Genomic DNA, 20,622 nt, shown 5'->3' on the forward strand with positions numbered 1-20,622 from the left:
TTTTCAGACTAGTATTAGTAACTTCCTAAAACACACATCCTGCAACCAAGTTATCTGAGGCAATAATCAAACATTTTAGCAATTTGGTTTACTTGGATTCCTTTTCATTTCATTTCATTGAACTGACTCAAAAAAAAAACAAAAAAAAAACACAAATCACAAATTCATCTTTTGATCTGAGTCTTTGATCAACAGTGTTCTCAGAAGCTCCTATAAATAATTTTACATATTTTTGTAGTGAAATAACATTTTTTAAATCATTTATTCAAATTAGGGTGTTTTCTAGTCTTAGCTGCATTTAGTTTAGTATGTGTTCAAGTGTGATGCTGGCACCCTAATTAAGATCCTTATTGTTTCTATTGTGCCAGATGAATGCTGCTCTGATTTACTCTGATCTGCTTAGCTTAGCAGGCTACAGTTTCAAACTAGCTTCCACAACACTGCCACACCATGTGTAGATGTGTAATTGTTAATAAGAGTGGTTTATAATGGTTAGCATCCATTAATTGAAGAAAGTCTGTCTCTATGTGTGATTGATCTTCAGCAGGGTTTGTGTCAGATGAACGTAGCATTAGTGAGAATGTGTTTGCTTGCTGTTGGGATCTCATTGCGTCATCTCCCCTCCCTTTCATCTGTCCCTCCGTTCGTTTCATCCTTGTCTCCTCTTCATGTTGTTATTGCATTAAGTTGATAGTGAGCTCCCTAGATAGGGCAGGACCAGGTGCTCCATGTTCTTTTATTCAATATTTCCATGGTTAATGCAAATGAGGGCATCTCTCTCTCATTCCCTCAATTTCCTGTTCCTTTTTTTTCTTTCTTTTCTTTCCTTGTCCCTTTGCACACCCAAAAACACAATCTATCAGCCTTTCACCCCCCCTCCTCCATCTGAGAACTCTGGGATCTATATTGTAATTGGAGAAGCTCTGTCCTCGATATTGTGATTTTTTTTTAAAAAAGCTTTCTCCTCAGCCCAGGGAGTGACTACTTCATCATTTTTCGATTTCCTGACATGTTTTTAGCAGAAGGGGATAAAAGGGGAAGATTAATGGGCAGAAAGGCCCAGTGGCTCAATGCTAATCAGACTGGGACAGCTCTGGGATCAGTGCCTACTGTGTGTGCACATCTCCAACTTCATATTCACGCACACAAATATGTAAACATGCCCGTTTTAGCACTAATCCATGCACCATCCATCTATATACAATAGGAACATATGTAATGAATATGTTTTAAAATGTGTACTTTGTTGTTAAGCTTTATTCTGTTTGTTTTACACAGATTTTAGTGCATAATTTTACTTTTCTAAGAAATAGCATTGCACTTCCTTGGCAAAGACCCACAACACCCTACAAACACCCACCGCATTTACAAACACCCACCATATTTACAAACACCCACAACACCTTACAAACACCCACCGCTATTACAAACACCAACAACACCCTACAAACACACACCGCATTCACAAACACCCACCACATTTACAAACACCCACAACACCCTACAAACATGCTACAAACACCCACCACAATTACAAACACCCACAACACCCTAAAAACACCAACAAACACCCTACAAACACACACCACATTTACAAACACCCACAACACCCTACAAACACAAACACCCAACAAACACCCACAAAAATCCTACAAAAGCCACCTCATTTACAAACACCCACAACACCCTACAAACACTAACAAACACCCTACAAACGCACACCGCAGTCACAAACACCCTACAAACACGCACCGCATTTATAAACACCCGACAAACACCCACCTCATTTACAAACATCCACAACACCCTACAAACACCCACTGCATTTATGAACACCCTACAAACACCCACCTCATTTACAAACACCCACAACACCTTACAAACACCCACCACATTTACAAACACCCTACAAACACACACTTCATTTACAAACACCCTACAAACACACACTTCATGTGCAAACACCCTACAAACACTCACCCCATTTCATACACCCACAGCATCATAACAAACCCAGTTAATAATTATAGATTATTTTATTTTTTCCTGTTGTAGAGTATGGAAATTGAGGTGGATGAGAATGGCACCTTGGACTTAAGCATGAAGAAGCCCATAAAGAGAGAAGTGGGCATGTCTTGCGCCAGCCCTGAAGTGCGTTCCCCTGATCTGTCTTCATCATCTTCATCATCATCCACATCTCTTCACCATGTCAACAGCAGCATCTCGCCCCACTCTTTACACACCTACAAACAAGAGGAGTGGGAGGGGCCTCTGGACTACACCAAACCCAATCGACAGAGAGAAGAGGAGCTAGAAGAGGTATGACTATTTGCCATTCCCTGTTTTATTTAAATGAGCCCTGATCTATCTATTGTTGTGCAAACCAAGATAATATACATTCTGTCTTTGCACAGATGGACCACAGCACCCAGTCATTTGCCTCTTCTGACCCTGAGGATTGCGACATGATGCAGGAGAGCCTTGATGACAGGAAGTACCCTGGAGAGGTCACAACCCCCAGCTTCAAGGTCAGGTTCCAGCCCAAGGACAACAAGAAAGAGCTCCTACTGTAAGTCACATCAAATTTGCATGCGTTTCTGTGCACAAATTGATATTCAGCACAGTGGAAACATTTCACTCAGTCAGGCATTTGTGTTTGTCCTTTGCAGGTGTCCCACTCCGGGCTGTGATGGCAGTGGACACATCACTGGAAACTATGCATCCCATCGCAGGTATACAGTGTTCGGAGGTCACCTCTCTGTCCTTATTTTGCCTTTAAAAGGGAAATATCAAATAAAACAAGAGCTCACGTGGATGTTATCTTTCTCTTGCTTAACTCTCGCTTGCTCTTTGCTTTTAACACCGACTTGGGATGTTCTGGGTTCTTTCACTTTATCTTCTCCTTCTCTCTTTTTTCTCCCTTGTTTCTTTTCAATATTTTTAGCCTGTCTGGGTGTCCTCTCGCTGATAAGAGTCTTCGGTCCCTCATGGCAGCACACACAGCTGAACTCAAGTATGTCTGCTCTGCTTCTGCTCTTGTTCTTTGTTCTTGTTCACTTGGGTCTGCTCAGCTAAATGTTGCTTTTACTCTTTTCTTTATATTTCTTTATTTTTTTTAAAAAAACAGTACTTACGATTCAACTTAATATTATTCTGAAATTACACACCGCCCCTGCCTTGGCTCAAGTTTACTACAGGTATTATAACCCATCACATTTAACATTTGACTTCACTTTCCCAGATGTCCAACTCCAGAATGTGATGGTTCAGGCCATATCACTGGTAACTACACGTCTCACAGAAGGTATGGCCTGTTGAATAACCCCTCCCAACATAATACACAAATAAGACAGAGAAGTTTAGTGATAGTTGTATATTAGAAACACACGTGTATGCCACACTTAATTTATTACCCGTCCCAATTATTGAATAATATTTTAGATCTTGTGCAGTTTTCTTTCTTCTTTGTTTATCTAAAAGCTTGCTGAGGTCACTGTTTCCTAACCAGGCATGAGACATGAAGTAAATCACGTCTTGCATGTTAGTTAGTGAAAAAAGGCATTTTGTAGGTCACTTGATTTCTGTTTCTGTGCGCTCAGTAGCCCCTCCCACACTGGTCCCTTCTCATTGGTCCAGACTTCTACTCCACATAGTTGTTGAGAGATTCAGGTAAATTGGGCCACTTTTTGGCATCTCAGTTAGGAAAAGAGTCCCAATTGGCTGTGATTTAGTCACATCATGTAGCATTTCACTTTCAGTGAGATAAAATTGGTGGAAACTTGTTGCATCGTGCCTGGTCAGGATATGGTGTATGCTTGCATCTTTCTTAATAGTAATTGAGTTTGGTTTCCTACATTGCTTTGGGTCAGTAGTGCTGGATCCTTATTGTTCTACGTTTTTAGCTCCTCTGATCATGAGCTGCATACTCTCTATTTTCAGTTTGTCTGGGTGTCCACGGGCCAAGAAAGGTGGAATAAAAACAACTCCCATCAAGGACGACAAGGAGGACTCCGAGCTCTTAAAGTTCGTACTACATAGAAAGCCACAGGCTTTTCCCCTTTTCTTACTGTACGGTAAAAAAAGGCACAATTTAGGCGGGAATATTGTAAAGGAATGATCAAATGATTGTCCAACCACACAGTCATTTAACAACAGTGTATAGCAGTTTAGAAAACCCCTCTTCATTCAAACAGAAGTGATTTAATCAAGCATTTCCATCTAGAACCACTTGTGATCCCAAAATACTGCTTGTGTTTTACTTTGTTAAATATCACCTTGGCAACCTTCCAAATAACTCACTCGTACATGAGCTTATGAGTCAGTGCATGTAGCCCCGCATGGCAAACTAGTACTAGTAATGTTCATATTCTTTTGGAAAATGGCCTTGTGTGTTTTATCCCGTTGTAAGGCTTCTAAAAGCAAGAAGACAAAGACGCCTAGTTATACTGCTGAGGAAATAAAAACTGTGAACAATAGATTACAGCACAGATGGCTCATGGGGTATTGAAATATTGTGCATGTCTTTGTTAGTAAGTCATCTGCAGTGCAATGTGTGGGTTTTTGTCTTCTTGTTTTTCTGCGACTGCCAAGCATAGGAGCTTTTTATCCACATGATTCCACTCCAGTCAATGAGCAGCAGGCATATGGTGGCACTCAAGCTCCCCAATGTGTAAAAATGTTTTTTTCAGTTTATTTGAATGCTATATTATTCACAGTCACTGTTGGGCAAAGTATGTAGCTAAATATGGCCCTCTTTACAAAACTGAATAGAGACTCAAGTGAGACAGAGAGTAAACAGATGGGAACTGAAGTCAATGGCAAGGTGATATTTCTGATGGGATAAATGCTCTCACGATCTCTAACCAAACTCATCTGTTTTATTCCCTCTGTCTTCATCTTTTTCCTTCTCTCACAGATGCCCAGTGCCAGGTTGTGACAGCCTGGGTCACATCAGTGGGAAGTACGCCACTCACCGCAGTGCGTACGGATGCCCGTTGGCAGCCAGGCGGCAGAAGGAGGGTTTGCTGAATGGGTCTCCGTTCTCTTGGAAGGCGTTTAAGACAGAAGGCCCAACCTGTCCCACACCAGGATGTGACGGATCAGGACATGCCAACGGAAGCTTCCTCACCCACCGCAGGTACTTGAATAGAGAAAATATGGTTTTGACTGCTGTGTGAAATTTGTGTCAACCAGTGGCCTGAGTTTGGGGTGGGAAACCTATTGGGAAACAATCATTATTTTTGCACTTCAAACTAAAGGTGCGTTTACATTAGTGAAACTTCAGCCAAATTTAATGAACTAAAGCCCTATTTGGACGGGACTAGTTTTCCCGGAGGAGGTTAGAGAAATTTGCATTTCTTAGTTACATCCAAATCTGTGTTTTCCATAAAATCACTGGATCATTGAGAAATCTAATCCCATCAAAATGCATATGACTTATTGTTTGCACACTAATCTTCTGCATGTTGCACTTTTCAATATGGATCGCATCTTTTATACTTTATAAAAGTATAAATATAAAAATAAGGAGAGCCAAATCGTGAAAACTTCTACCTGGCCAGTGTCAGGTAAGGTACATGTCTAGATTTCTCTGCTCAGTTACATGGGTTTATTATGAGCAGCCACTTTTAGAAACTCATGTAAGGTTTATTTCAATAAGGTTTTTATAATTAATTTAAATTGTATGCAAAATAATTAATTAAATAATGTTATATTTAATTCATGCAACCACAGCACATGACCTTCTGTAATGCCTGTATCCAGAACACACTCCCACCACTGCAATCAACATGGAGATGCTAGTCCCATGTGGTATATAAGCGGTATATAAAATTACAGACATGGTTTTGAATTGTAACATCATTCAGGAAACTAGTCTCATCCGAATAGAGCTAAAGTTGTCAGTGTAGCAATGCATGAAGCACTATTTGCTCAAAGGTCACTTGCCAACCAAGCAGCTATATATTGGTAAACGCAGTGAAATTGAAACATGAAAGTTTCACCTCACGTCACTTATGTGAAATTCCTGGTTTTATTGATTTTCTATTGAGATGACTGCGTTTTGCCCACAGAATTGTACCATATAAAGGTAAATGTGACTGCAGCTTAATGGCACAGAAATTACACACTCTACCTTTAGGTTTTAGGGTACTGGCCAAATCTGAGTCATTATGGGATTGCTCATGAAGCAAATGTGCTACTGCGTTTTGCGATGATTGATGATGAACCAATTGTGTTTGGCCCCAGTCTCTCAGGCTGCCCCAGAGCCTCCCTCAACAAGAAGAAAGCCAAGTTCCCTGGAGAAGAGTATCTCAGCACTAAGTTCAGAGCCAGTGACGGTGAGACATTTCTCCTGCATTCTACCTCCATCATCTCTTCTGTCATATTTTGTGGGACACTAAAGGTGACAACATTTCTCTTTTTCTTTAGTGTTAGACAATGACGAAGACATCAAGCAGCTCAATAAAGAAATCAACGAGCTCAATGAATCCAACAATGAGATGGAGGCAGATATGGTCAACCTTCAAACACAGGTTAGCCACACATCTCCTGACAATCTAAAAAAAAAGATAGACTAAAGATCACATATATAAAAAAGTAACATCATATTACCATGTTTTTTGGACATAATCTGCTTTTTTGGTGATTTAGATCACATCCATGGAGAAGAACCTGAAGAACATCGAGCAGGAGAATAAGATGATTGAAGAACAGAATGAGGCATTGTTTATGGAGCTGTCTGGACTCAGTCAAGCTCTTATACAGAGTCTGGCCAACATCCGTCTGCCTCACATGGTGAGTTACACACACTCCTACAGTAGCTTCCATAACTTTCCTCTCCTACATGAATTAGACGCACTTTTTTAAAACCGCCGTTCCGATTTCTGTTTCCATTGCAGCAGGAGCCAATCACAGAGCAGAATTTTGAGAGCTACGTGAGCACCCTTACTGACATGTACACCAATAAGGACTGCTACCAGAACCCAGAGAACAAGGCCCTTCTGGAGACCATCAACAAAGCGGTGAAAGGCATTAAGGTCTGACTAAGCCGAAAGACGGGGATGAGAAACAGAAGTGTGGAAGAGAATAGAAATGTGGAGCCATTTGGAAGAGCATACATATGACACACAAAAAGGGCATTCAGGTTTTTTTGAACAACAATCTAAACCTTCATCCCAGGGAGCATTCTGTGAGTTCAAAAAGAGGTATATAATATATATTACTATGAGGACCAAAATCCACAAAAGCTGCTGGATTGGAAGGCGAAGATGGAACCAAATCCTTTATTTATGGAGAAAAGGAGAGAGTTTTTGTTTTCTTTACAGTTTTTGTTGTTTTACATTCAAACGGTGAGAGGTTTTGGAAGAAGAAGAAGCTGGGAGTAAAACTTCCAGAAGATGTGCAGCCCAGGCTTTAGGTGAAAGAGAGAGTCTTTTACTCATTTGTGAGGATGCTGCTCCTCCGAAACAACAAAAGTGATGCTCCAAATACAAGTGATCCCTAAGTGAGCCTCGGCGGAACAGACATATGCTGTATTTCCTCGTCTTTCCTTCTTTTCCCGAAGAAAACACAAGTGGATTTGGGTCGTGGGAAATGAGAGGATGTTGTACTAGCATACAAAGTGAGCGAATGCGTGTGCAACCTTATCAGTGCCATGCGGTTGACTCTGTAAATTTCACCTGTTGAAACACTACTTCATCTAGGCAGCCATTTATTGTCTATTGGTTTGTTTTGTTTTAGAGCTACACACAGGAGCATTAGCTTGCTCTCATTTCTTTGTAGTTACTTACACTGTAGGAATATTTACCCAGCGTAGTCATATCTCTTACATATGAACAATAAGTTGCACTTCATTTCAGTCCATTCAACATCAGTCAAGATGTTGGGTTGTCACTGATCTATAAATTATAGGAAACTTGTCCAGACGCTACTGTAATTTATTTATATTTTGTTATCATTTAATTTTAACTGTATTATTTATTTGAATTCACCTATTTAAATATTCACAGCCCTTCTGTTTATAAAAGGTCATGACAATATGGCCACGTCAATATCTGGAAAGAGAAAAAATAATGTACCACTAATTTTTATAACTTCTTTTCATTTGATGATGGAGTTTTTAAACATTTTTTAAGTGCAAATATTTTTAACCAACAATGTTTTGATAATTTTGTAAATTTTCTTTCTCTTTCTCTCTACTTGTGTATCTATCTCTATTTGCATTTTATTTTTTCGAATTTCCAACACAACTGAAGAAGTATCATCTCTATTTATTATTTATTTAATATTTATGATGAAATTATGAACTGTGATACGGTTGTAATGTATATTTATTTTGTAACGTCTCCGTGTGTTTGTGAAGTCTTAGTAGTCTTGAAGAACTTTGGCGATATAAAAATAAAGACAAAAAACATGTTTTGGACTACAGAATAAGATATGATGATTATCGAAGGTTTTCCTTATACCAGCATTACTTCCTATAGGAATGTAAAGAGAAAAAAAGCAATTCCAGTACTGTGGAACCTACAGCTTTGACTCTTACCCCGAAGACGACGTTCCTCTGGATCCTCTTGTGCTTTTTTTTTTTTCTCTTTATACCTCCTCAAGCTCTCAGTAGTGGCCAAAAACTGTTTCCCCTGAACAATCTTAATGAATTGCAAATGGATTATTTTTGCTTTCTTGCTAAACTTATCTTTGTCTGACCATGGGAAGCGGGCGGTCGTTTTTGTGGCGGGGCACAGAAGACGAATACCAACCATCCTGACAGAAACTCTTGAACCACAATGTCCTTACTCGACTAGTATCAGACAAGCATACACCCGTGTAGCCTTATACTAGAGTTTTATTTCTTCGATGCACAAAGTGCCACTGACCTGTGCTTTCGTTACCGACTCCGCCCATTCAGCAACCACACTACCCTCGGGTCATGTGACCGTGGCATAAGTGGGGATTGTTACAGATGCCTTTATTCCTTTGCCGTGATGGCCATACCAACACAATATATTCATTCTGTATTTAAAAGAAAAAAGAAGACAAAAAAACTATATATAGTATATAAACATACATATATTTTTACAGTGTAATTGTTAACTCTTTTTCTCTTATAATAGCTAAACAGAAACAATATCTTTCCAAAAGCTGTGAGTACTCCTATCGATAGAAGACTAAATAATATTTAAAAAAAAGACAGACCCAGTTTACTGTGGTTGCAGGATACAATGTGTTTTATAATATGTAAACGTACATTTCTAAAGCGAAGAATTCAAGGATGTTTGTAGAGTTTCCTATTTTCTGGTCCAAACTCACTTGGCCTCTGTATGTATGCCAGCCGCATTAATGGGACAATGGTTAACTGATTAGTCTTAGGCTGTAGTCGTTTAGACGCATTGTACTGTGCTGAAAGTTCTCCTCGGTGGATCTGTCTTTAATATTGTATGGTGTTGTGCAGTTCTGGTGGGACACGCCACACTTAGATACGTGTGTAAAATGCCAATCATCGCAATTACATCTGTATGACTCATAATAGCGAGTTGTGAAATGAACATTGTGCCTCTATTCAGTTTCGTTAAATAGTACACAGCGGTCATGTTGCTCATTTGCTATTATGGCAGCAATATTGTGATGGACAGAACATGTGTGCACTTTTCAAAAACCTTGAATGCCAACTAATGACCTTTCAACCAAAAGGTTTTTCTTTGTGTGCGCTCAAGTGTGTGTTAGTGGATTATTTTTTATTTTGAAAAAAGGTACAAATGGCTACTGGACAAGTTGCACCAACAGAATTGGGATAAAATATCGCAAATGTCTTTGACTTGTTCGTTGTTGTTTGATGTGAATCTGTATCCTGTAGGAAATGTCAAATGCCCTTTGACCGACATCTTTTTACCTTGTAGCCAGTACAAAAAAAAACCTTATCCATCCAAAATCGGATGTACGATATCAGATCTGTTAGCTCTCGGCAACAAGGCCTTCGTTAAAAGGAAAAAAGATGTGGTTTGAGCGTTTGCGTTCTGAGACATTGGCATGCCCTCGCACACAGAGAAAACGAAGGAGACGCTAGTTGCATAAATCTTTGTCCATTTCCACAGAATGTCAGATCGGCCTCATTCGCCTCGTTCTGTGTAACCTTTCTGCAGGAAAGATGTGTGCGTTGCATTTCAATACCACAGTGTTTCCTTTGCTTTAAGAGCAATCTGAAGACGCTGTCTATCTGTAACAGCAGAGTTTCTACTTTCTATTAAATTGCGTAGAGGGAATACTCATTACAGATGTCACATCGTCTTATTACGATGGGAGAAACATTTCTATCTGCTTATTACTACTGACATGAGATAGCCTAAAGCATGTGTGAATTATTCTTCCTCAATGCATGCTTCTTAAACGCCTGCTGTCGGTGATGATGAGCAGCTACGAATGTTGCACGGTGAGGATGAGTGCGTAGAATCTGCCTAATAATGTAGCATGTTCTCTGGAGCAGTGTAGCATTTGCAAATGCAAGTTAGCATATGTAACCCCTCCCTGTGGAACAAAATAAGGATTGATTTAGCACCTTGTACTTGAGAGTCCAGCCTTTCCCGAGACTTGTGCCAATCGTAGGTCAATTAAAATGTTTCCTCTGTCATTTCATGAGAAACAATAACAGCTAAAAAGTCGGAAGGTACTGTTTGTCCCATTAAGCTGATATAACCAAAACGGCCCTCATTCTGTAGGTACTGTAGCTTACAGCTCTGTGGTTTTCTCATGTGTGCCCCAAGAGCAGATCATATTGAAATCGATATTCAGCTTATTGTTCAACATGAAATAAATCACAATATGTAACACTATTCTTCCCAAAACTGTGATTCTGATTCAGGTATGAAATTGTGTGGTGGGTCATTTCATCGAGTCTGAAATAATCATGGAACGTATCACAGATGAAGCATTTATACACAGGGCATTATACTGACAACAATGGGATTCTGTACATTTGTAATAAAGAACAATGTTGTTGTATTAAAGAATACTTACAATTAAATGCCGAGAAAAAAAAAAAAGAAAAAAAAGTATTTTAACCCACGGCCAAGGCTTGTCCTCTTGCGTCCTTTTTACAGAGATCAGCTATTTTTACTGGTGATTTTGTAGCTACAAAATGATTCTCCTTTAGAAAATTACAAAAAAAAAATGGTACTTCCAAAAATAATAATAATAAGCACTTTCACAGTGATAGACTACATGTTTTATTCACTTTTGTAGCAGTGGTAGTTTCCTTACCAAGGTTTTGTTTCTGTAGAGCAGGACAAGCTATGGCTGTGCGTGATTCGAGCTAACTTTGGAAATGACGTGTGTAGTTGGTTTTGGATTGTGACCGTGTTTGTGTATCCTTGTACCTGTGCTCATTGATATCAATGTTAAAAGAGAACAATAATGTCTGTTTTGTGGAGGTATTGTTCATTTCAGTGTTATATATGGAAAACATAAATAAAGAGTCAATAATGTGATCTTTCTGAGTATATCTGAGTACTTCCTACGTGGTGTGTGTGCGCGTGCGTGTGTTCGTTTTTTGCTTGTTAAGTCAAAAGTTTGATACACATGCTAAAATATAAGTTTGGGTTTTGCATTTTTTTAGTCACTGCATGATTCCATCTGTCTTGATTAATCAATTTGATAACTGAACCTCTGAAAATAATAAGTATATGCCAATTGACTAGTATTATCTTTCATATATATTTTATCTTTGTCAGAATCATGATAGCGATAGCTGTGATGAGAGTTTTTTTTTTTTAGTCTGTTAGGCTTATAGTCTTTTTGTAGACTGGGAGTGTGCCACCATTTGCAAATCTAAGCTTTTTACATTCTGACCTCTGCTGGAGACAAAAAGACACTACCACACTCACAACAATACTATCTCAGCATAATGAGGATTCACATGAAACCTTCCAACGGTATCTAATAATAACGACACTCGATTTAGAAGCGAGATGAAATAATATCTGCAGTGCTAATCACAGTATCTGACAGATATATTTAGGGAAGTGCATTTAGGTAAATCAGACGTGAATGAATCTACAGGTGCTTATACAGTTTGGAAGCAGCACTCATTTGCGCCAAAATAAATGAAAACCATTACTGTTCATAAGAAAAAGAATATATATATATATATATATATATATATATAACTGTGCTTTGAGTGCTCTATGAATCTCAAATGGTGTATGAGGGAATTTGAGTATGTTCTACTGGTGTTTCGTTCGTATTTGTAACGAATCTGTACATTTTTTTCAGTAAACTGTACCATGTGGACGCATTTTGTTCCCTGTTGTGTCCTACCTTTAGCAGAGCAGTTGTCACGTCGACGAGTCTGTGTTTGGACTGTGTGTGGAGTCTTTACAAGATTCGGAGCGGAGCGGCGTTGAACAAGGCATCTTTGGATCTGTTGCCCGACTGAACGAGTCTTTAGACTCTTTGTCTTGCTAGACAAAAATGAAGAAAGACAATTATACAGTAAATGCTCTATTATCATTTGTGGTGAAAACGCTTATAATACTTTTCGTAAATTTTAATAAAGCATTAGACCAAACGAATGACAGGATTGAATGAATCTTTTACATAATCGATTGAATGATTCATTGACTCACAAGACAGAATCAAAACTCATTGATTGCCTCAGGCGAAACAATAAACGACTACTCAACTACTACTCTGGCGATGTTTGAGCTTTTTTTTTTTTACAAACCAATGCTTGAATCTCAATTTAAATCTTTTTGCTGAAAAGATTTAAAAGAATCGAGTCACTGAGATGAATCGAATCTCCACGAAATGCAGAGACGTCTTCGTGCGTGTGACGTCAGGGCGTCAGCTGGTTTATGTTTACATCGCATGCATTTTTTCGCAGTCGAAAAGGTTAGACGTTATTGTGCCCGCATCCATATACAAGACATACGCGTTAATGTAATCGATGGACATTGTCGGTTTGCACGAGACAACCGCTGAGGCCCGAATTCACACGGTAAGATGTAGTGCGCAGCGGCAATAAGTGCCAGTGTGGCCGGAGACTCTTTTGTTTATGTCGGTGGTTGTGCAAAGCTACTCCTCGTGCATAGACAGACCGACTGCAGTTAACTGTTGGTAAATGCATAACACAAACGTGACCTACATATGACGGTTACTGGGTTACAACAGTTTTGCGTGAATCTGTTTACACGTTTTCTCGTGTAACGGCGCGATCGGTTTGCTGCTGCTGAATGTGTGATGTTCGGTTCCGTTTGTCATACACCGGGCTGTGGTGTTACATGCTAAACGGTTGTTCGTTATAAATAACTGACGGGTGCCATCACGACCTCAATAGTTCATCTGTTAGATTAAATTGCAAAGTGATATAATGTACATTTTATATTGAGTTCGATTTCACAGCCTCATTGAAATTTATCTGACAAGTAAAATAATCAACCAGCCCACCATTTTGCATTTGCTGATATTTTAATCTATGGTGCTTTTGTTGTTACCCAATTGACATACTTGTGGATTGTTAATATGTCCTACTATAGTTTTGTTAAAATCTATATTAAACAAAACAATACTGAACAATACTATTTGTATTTTTTTTAACTCACATTTCCCAGCACATATTTATTTTACTCTTTTGATAGCCCAGTTGAAACAAAAAAAGTACAAAATCAAAACAAACAAACAAAAAGTTAAATTATGTGTTGTATTTCAGGTCACAGTTGTAACTAGATGGAAACTACAGAGTCAATAATTGCTGAGTGAGTTGCTCAATCGGACCAAACGTTGCAAACAACGAGGTAACATTTTTTACCATCAGGTAGTTGTAGGTAAAGGGTAATCCAAAACCAATCATATTTGTTTTTAATGTTGCTGTTACTGTTGTTTCATTTATTGTAACAGTACCTTGAATTCTGCAAATGTATATTGTTAGTCGGTTATTTATTAAAAGTCTGAAGTTTTCTGCAGTTTGCAAATGTGACCATTGATATGCTAAGTCTAACATGTGCTATGATCATGGTTTATCTTAATAACACATTAATAGTACATATAAATATTAAATGTATCAAACAAATGTAACAAAATTTAGGGTAAGCTTTTTTAAAATAAAGAAATTAATGCTTTTATTCAGCAAGGACTCATTACATTTATAAAAAGTGACTAATATAATGTTACTAAATATTTATATTTCAAATAAATGCTCTTTTGAATGCTCTTTTTATTATTCATCAAGTGATGGTTTCTGCAGTGTGTGTGTGTGTGTATATATACAGTGGGTACGGAAAGTATTCAGACCCCCTTAAATTTTTCACTCTTTGTTATATTGCAGCCATTTGCTAAAATCATTTAAGTTAATTTTTTTTCCTCATTAATGTACACACAGCACCCCATATTGATTGAAAAACACAGAATTGTTGACATCTTTGCAGATTTATTAAAAAAGAAAAACTGAAAAATGCTCAGTACCGTACCCACTGTATATGTGTATTTTACATTAAAACCTAAATCAATGACTTTTAAATAAGATGGTTGAAATGGTACAGAACTTAAAATAAAATGCATATTAATCTAAATTTGAACCTAGATTCTGGATAAAAAAGAAAGACATGTAATATGTCAGCTACCCATGTGCTTTTTGTCTGCTTGCCAAAATGACAAACAAATGATATCTCTGCTCTAAATGGAGGCGCTGCCAAGAGTTCAAGTTGTGACGCAATAACGTGCCACTTTTTACTTGGCATTGTCTGACCCCTAAAAATAGAGTGCAAGAGAAGGAGTTGAAGGCGAGTGTGAGTCTTATTGTCAAGTCGTTGGCATATCAGCTCACCTCAGATATCTGACATGGACTCATTAAAGATTCAGCTGTCTTAATTAGCATTCTTTCCTTTCTTCCCACCTGCTAGACAACAGTCTGTTGGAGGTGTCATTTACGGCTAAATAAAACATGATCTTAAAACCACTACAGCAGTATCATTATTATTAATATGTATGTGTTGTTCAATTAGGAATTCTTCATGTTTGTTATTTGATATATCAAATTCTGTGTTTGTTTTATAAAGCTCAATAAGAATGTTCTGCCATTTTAGCGTCAACTTACTCTGGGTTTGATCTGAGATGCTTTGCTTTTCCCTCCAGAAAGTGACAGGCACACCTCAGGACTGTCCTTAGAAGCTCTTCTGCTTTCATCATGGGTGGAGCCGTGAGCGCGGGTGAGGACAACGATGAGCTGATTGACAACCTGAAGGAGGCCCATTACATCCGCTCAGAACTAGTGGAGAGGGCCTTCAGAGCCATTGACAGAGCAGACTATTATCTGGAGGAGTACCGTGACAGTGCGTATAAAGACCTGGCCTGGAGGCATGGAAACCTCCATCTATCTGCTCCATGCATCTACTCGGAGGTGATGGAGGCCTTGGACCTGCAGCCTGGCCTGTCTTTTCTCAATCTGGGCAGTGGGACAGGTTATCTTAGCACCATGGTGGGCCTTATACTGGGTGAGTGTACTTGAACTGCAAAAAAAAAAACTATTTTTGTCTTGTTTTCCAGTAAAAAAAATATCTAAACATCCTTCAAAAGATACATTTAGTTGAGAAGTGAAATTGTGTAATATTAAAACTTTACATTGAGAGAAAATAAACAACTGTTGAAAAGTTTGGGGTCAGAAGCACTTATTTGATCAAAAATACAGCAAAAACAGTCATTATGAAATATCATTACACTTTTAAATAACTCTTTTCTATTTGAATATTTTAAAAACAATTTATTTAAATGTAATGAATGTTCAGCATCATTACTCCAGTCTTCAGTGTCACAGTATCTTTCAGAAATCATTCTAATATGCTGATTTGCTGCTCAAGAAATATTTCTTATAATTCTCAATGTTGAAAACAGTTGTTTTGCTTAGTAGCTTTTTTCAGGATTATTTGAAAGTGAAAAGTGAAAGTGACGTGACGTGTGGCCAAGTATGGTGTCCCATACTCGGAATTTGTGCTCTGCATTTAACCCATCCAAGTGCACACACAGCAGTGAGTAGTGAACACACACACTGTGAACACACACCCGGAGCAGTGGGCAGCCATTTTTGCCAGGGAGCAGTTGGGGGTTCGGTGTCTTGCTCAAGGGTCTCACCTCAGTCGTGGTATTGAGAGTGAAAGAGAGTGCTGGTAATTCACTCCCCCCTCCGACAATTCCTGCCGGACCTGAGACTCAAACCCACAAACTTTGGGTTACAAGTACAACTCTCTAACCATTAAGCCACGACTGCCCCTGATTAATGGAAAGTTCAAAAGAACAGCATTTATTTGAAATATCATTTTTTTGTAACATAAATGTCTGCACTGACACTTTTGACCATTTTTATGTCCTTGCAAAATATATATTTTTTAAAAAAACAGAAGAAAAAAAATCTTACTGACCCTTAAACTTTTTTTAGTTTACCTTGAATTTATATATTTCTTAACCAATTCACTTTTTTTATCCTTTAAAAGGATTGTTTACATATCTGTCGTTTCTGTCACCAGGTCCGTTTGGTGTGAATCACGGTGTGGAACTGCATGCGGATGTGGTCGATTATGCGAATCAGAAACTTGACTACTTTATCAAAACCAGCGACAGCTTTGACAAGTGAGCCATTTCCTGTGATGCATCTTTACATTGGCTTTCAATTGTCACGTTTTTTTAATGACTTGATTTTGTTTAATGGCCACAGGTTTGAGTTCTGTGAGCCGACCTTTGTGGTGGGAAACTGTCTGGAGATCCCTCCAGAGAGCTGGCAGTATGACAGGGTGTACTGTGGAGCAGGAGTTCAGAAAGAGTATGAGAACTACATGAAGAACCTGCTAAAGGTTGGCGGGATCTTAGTTCTCCCCCTGGAGGAGAAGGTGAGTACATGTTTATTCATCAAGTTAATGTGTTCTTATTGCACAGCAGGTTTTAAAGGACACTTGAAATGTCAATGGTTTGATGAATGTAGTTTTCTTTCTTGTGTTGACATTTCCTGTTACAATAGGGAAGTAGGGCCGAGACATATAGAATGGCTTTAGTCCCAGTTTATTGGGAAATATTTGGAAAAGACCATGTGTGCAAGATGAGCATTTAATATTGAATAGTTTTGGATATATAATATTTTTCCCATGAAGAAAAATAAACGAGCAAGTGCATGACCTCAAAGCTTAAATTTACAAATTACTTTGATTTCATGGAGTCCTAAAGTCCCATTTTTTATTTAAATGTATTTGCATTTTACTCACACAAAATCAATGTACACACACGTGTAATTAGTATTCACATGGAATGATGTGTAATTAGTGTAATTAATTAGAAACTCTTTTGTAGTTGACCAAGATCACCCGCACAGGTCAGAGCTCCTGGGATACCAAGAAAATCATCGCTGTGACCTTTGCCCCGCTCGTCCAGCCCAAGCAGAATGTCAATGGCAGACCTAGGAGTGTTCCTTTACGTGAGTACACTGACAAATCATTCGCCTGAAGTCCAGTACAAACAAGGACACTAATTGCAAATTATTTTTCACACCAAAACTGTTCACACCAAGTCCAATGAGAATTTTTATCATTCTCTGAAAGTATTTGTATACCCAAATTAAAGCAAATCTCTGATCATTTGCATGCTGTCATACCAAATACAACCCATTACTACAGTGTAAAGGATAACCTTAAATATAGCAATAACTATAATTATTAAAGTTTTAATAACCATGCTAAGAGAATAGTGAAGTCCAGACCACAACTATAACGTTAACAACACAGAGAAACAATATTGTTGGAATCATTTTCATAACCATTTTTTCCACCTGGTGAATGATGAAAACATTGACAGCCAATCAAAATTCAGCTTTTAAGAGATCCAGCATTTAAAGCGGCAGATGACAAAACCACAGCTCATGCTTATAATAAACAGAATATTACTGTCCGTTGGTGTAGATGCTTATATAGTTATCATTATAAGTTATAGTTCTTGATGTGAACAGGCTTTATTTGGAAATGTAAATTTTTTTAAATCTGAAAATAATTTTTTTCCCTGTAAATCCTTTATATTTTTACACTAAGACTTATCCCACTATTTGGGGGAAAAAATGTGAAAAACAACATGATTGCAGTACAAATTGTCTTAAATGTATTATTTATCATTTTACAAATTCTTAGTGTGAAGAAGCCTTCATTCTCTTCATTAGCAATTATAACTATTTAATCAAATTTGAAGATTTAAATTTAAAAAAATTCTAGAAACTTTTTGTATTTAAGAAAAACTAAATATGTTATGCAATAATCTAGTGATATAAAAAAATTCATATAAATGTGTCCTCAAAAATAATGGTAATCAAATGAAGGCATGAAACATTAATAATTAATCTTTTAAAATGTGCTGCAAAATAGAGGTTTACTGTTAAAATGAAAACATGGAAGAAAAGTTGTGTGATATTCCATAAAAAAATAGTTTACATTTTATTATTAGAATTTTATTGTTATTAAACTTTAAAAAAAAAACAAGGAAACTGTAAACTGACAAAAAAAAAAACTCTTCTTTCCTCCTCGCTTTCTGCTTTGCAGCCATTTTTGAGGTGCGGACATTGCAGGACCTGTCCCGGATTGCTATTCGCCACACTCTGCGGCAGCCTATAGCTCTGGGGGAAGGACGTACAAAGAGACGGGTGTCTTTCCCAGGGGCCCGGGCCATGCACCGCTACGGGCCCCGCTTCGAACGCCGCCGCTTCTGCCGCCGTTTCTACCGCCAGTGCGTCAACTCCGTGGTTCTCCACGACTCCATGATTCCCACAGCCATGGACGATTGCAACTACCCCGGAGGAGTGGAAGAGGAAGAAGAGGAAGTGGAGGAGGAAGAGGAAATCGGTTGCCGCAGAGTGAGAGAAGACCTGCCTGAGGAGGATGAGGAAGGATGCGGCGGCACCGAAGAGGAGAAAAGCAAAAGCGGCTGCGCTCGTGCGGAGCCTCCCGTTAATATTCTGAGGGAGAAGATTCTAAGACTCCCGTTACCTGAACCCCTGAAGATGTATCTGCTGTATTACAGGGAGAAATGAGACGTGGCGAGAGATAATACATGCGGTGTAGCACTACGACGATTAGACATGAAGAAAAGCCTTTCTCTTCTTCCTCCTCCTCTTAGCTGGATTAGCATGACAATTAAGTCCCCAATTAATGACATCATGATATCCATATCCCTTTGAGAAGCAAAGCTCCTTGATTTACGATGTACAGAGATGGAACTGAAGGACTGAGCTCATTTCCTGAATTGCCTGAGCTCATGCAGCTCGTTTTTAATTCAGTTTTCCCCTTGATTGAGATGATCAAAAGTGTCCGATACGATACATTGTTCCTGTGGGAATTGCTTGTAGCTGTGAGCTCTTTTAGAGTAGCATCACTTTGGGATGTGGCATAGTTTGACATGGTGGATTGAATATGTTTTTATAGCTTTTAGGTGCGGCTACATTTACCCTATCGTGGTGAAATCCAGTCATTTCAATAGGAATCTGCACGACTGGGAGTTTCGCGCAAGGATGGAAAAGTTCCTCATGCAGATTTCGCTCATGTTCACGTTGGTCAAGCGAATTCCTCACAACTAAATGGAAGCTGCTTGGTTTGAAAGTGACTTCTGTGTGAGCGGTGTTTCATGCATTGCTACTCTATTGACATTGGTCTTTCTTTGCCTGTGAAATTTTGCTAATGTGACCACACCTTTACACGAGACCCTAAAGTTGGTCCTCCACTGTTGAACTCTTTTCCTTGCCTCTACTGTGCTCTCCAAAATACTAAATGACGTACTGCCGTAGCACACCCACATTTTGACAGTATTGGAGTTTGTGGTGGTATGACACATTTTACATCATGTAAATTTGATTGCCGTTGTTGGTTGCGTTACATTTGATGCGGCAACTTTATTCCACGCTCGAATGAAGGTAGACATAATTTTTGCACCCAGTTACTATAGAATCTTCATCCATCAGAATTATACACACAGTGATTTACATGTTCATTGTCATATCGCAAGCTTTACAAATAATATTGTAAAGATTGTGAAAATAAAGAAACATTTTTAGTAAAATTCTATTTATTGGTAATTGCCAAAAATTCAAGGTATATGCAGCACTTGGGTATTTTTCATGAATTCCAATCGTTGTGCTCGGAATCTTTGGCCCTACTCAGGAATACTTTCGGAAACATTTTATTTCATGTTATTTTTTTTTAACTCAAGAACAAAACGACCAAAATGTTAGGACCTTTCTATTTTTTGACCAAAAATATTGAAAATTATCTGCTTTTTGTATATCACAGTGTGGTAGTAAAACAATCTCTGTACAGGAAGACTATTCTGAGCGTTCAGTGGTTGGATCTGGCAGTTCTGTGATCCCAGGTTTGATTTCTACACATTTCATCAGTGCAGGAGCTTTTCTCTTTAATTCTCCTTGATGAGACCAATGCTTAGGTAGCCCATAAAATCCAGGATATTAGAAGAAAAGTCTTTACTCATCTGACATACAAGCATATCTACCAGGTTTTGCTTGAAACAACTGTGCGCTTGTAGGTGACATAACCTTCAATAAAGTTTGAATTTGCACACTGGACAACACATTTCTGGTCATTTTATTTCTAGTAGGGAAAAAGAAAC

General features: G+C 38.4%; 2 protein-coding genes and 1 long non-coding RNA gene across 7 annotated transcripts in view; 2 read left to right on the top strand and 1 right to left on the bottom strand.

The window, feature by feature from the left end:
* The window catches only part of myt1b (myelin transcription factor 1b), a 99,489-nt gene extending 91,359 nt beyond the window's left edge, over positions 1-8,130 (top strand). For all 5 annotated transcript variants that reach the window (XM_016562014.1, XM_016562015.1, XM_016562016.1 and 2 more), the window contains 11 exons: positions 2,056-2,319; positions 2,415-2,569; positions 2,670-2,732; positions 2,945-3,013; positions 3,242-3,304; positions 3,940-4,023; positions 4,916-5,137; positions 6,247-6,338; positions 6,430-6,533; positions 6,652-6,795; positions 6,900-8,130. In XM_016562014.1, the coding sequence (XP_016417500.1) occupies positions 2,056-2,319; positions 2,415-2,569; positions 2,670-2,732; positions 2,945-3,013; positions 3,242-3,304; positions 3,940-4,023; positions 4,916-5,137; positions 6,247-6,338; positions 6,430-6,533; positions 6,652-6,795; positions 6,900-7,043 (1,404 nt within the window). In that variant the 3' untranslated portion in view covers positions 7,044-8,130. The remainder of the gene's footprint in view (positions 1-2,055; positions 2,320-2,414; positions 2,570-2,669; positions 2,733-2,944; positions 3,014-3,241; positions 3,305-3,939; positions 4,024-4,915; positions 5,138-6,246; positions 6,339-6,429; positions 6,534-6,651; positions 6,796-6,899) is intronic.
* Positions 8,131-8,266: 136 nt separating this feature from the next.
* Positions 8,267-15,154, bottom strand: LOC107747486 (uncharacterized). The gene is made up of 3 exons (XR_001640808.1): positions 15,080-15,154; positions 12,307-12,449; positions 8,267-9,009 (listed from the first exon to the last, which is right to left on the bottom strand). It is a non-coding gene; the product is annotated as an uncharacterized LOC107747486 (long non-coding RNA).
* On the top strand, positions 12,828-20,578 carry LOC107747485 (protein-L-isoaspartate O-methyltransferase domain-containing protein 2-like). Its single transcript, XM_016562019.1, has 6 exons — positions 12,828-12,985; positions 15,118-15,476; positions 16,503-16,605; positions 16,691-16,862; positions 17,317-17,440; positions 18,549-20,578. Exons 2-6 carry the CDS (start codon positions 15,170-15,172, stop codon positions 19,034-19,036), a joined length of 1,194 nt encoding a protein of 397 aa, XP_016417505.1. The 5' UTR covers positions 12,828-12,985; positions 15,118-15,169; the 3' UTR covers positions 19,037-20,578.
* The last annotated feature ends 44 nt before the right edge of the window (positions 20,579-20,622 follow it).

Source organism: Sinocyclocheilus rhinocerous, unplaced genomic scaffold (genome assembly GCF_001515625.1).
Source record: "Sinocyclocheilus rhinocerous isolate Xijiao unplaced genomic scaffold, SAMN03320098_v1.1 scaffold1370, whole genome shotgun sequence".
Classification (NCBI taxonomy): Eukaryota; Metazoa; Chordata; class Actinopteri; order Cypriniformes; family Cyprinidae; genus Sinocyclocheilus; species Sinocyclocheilus rhinocerous.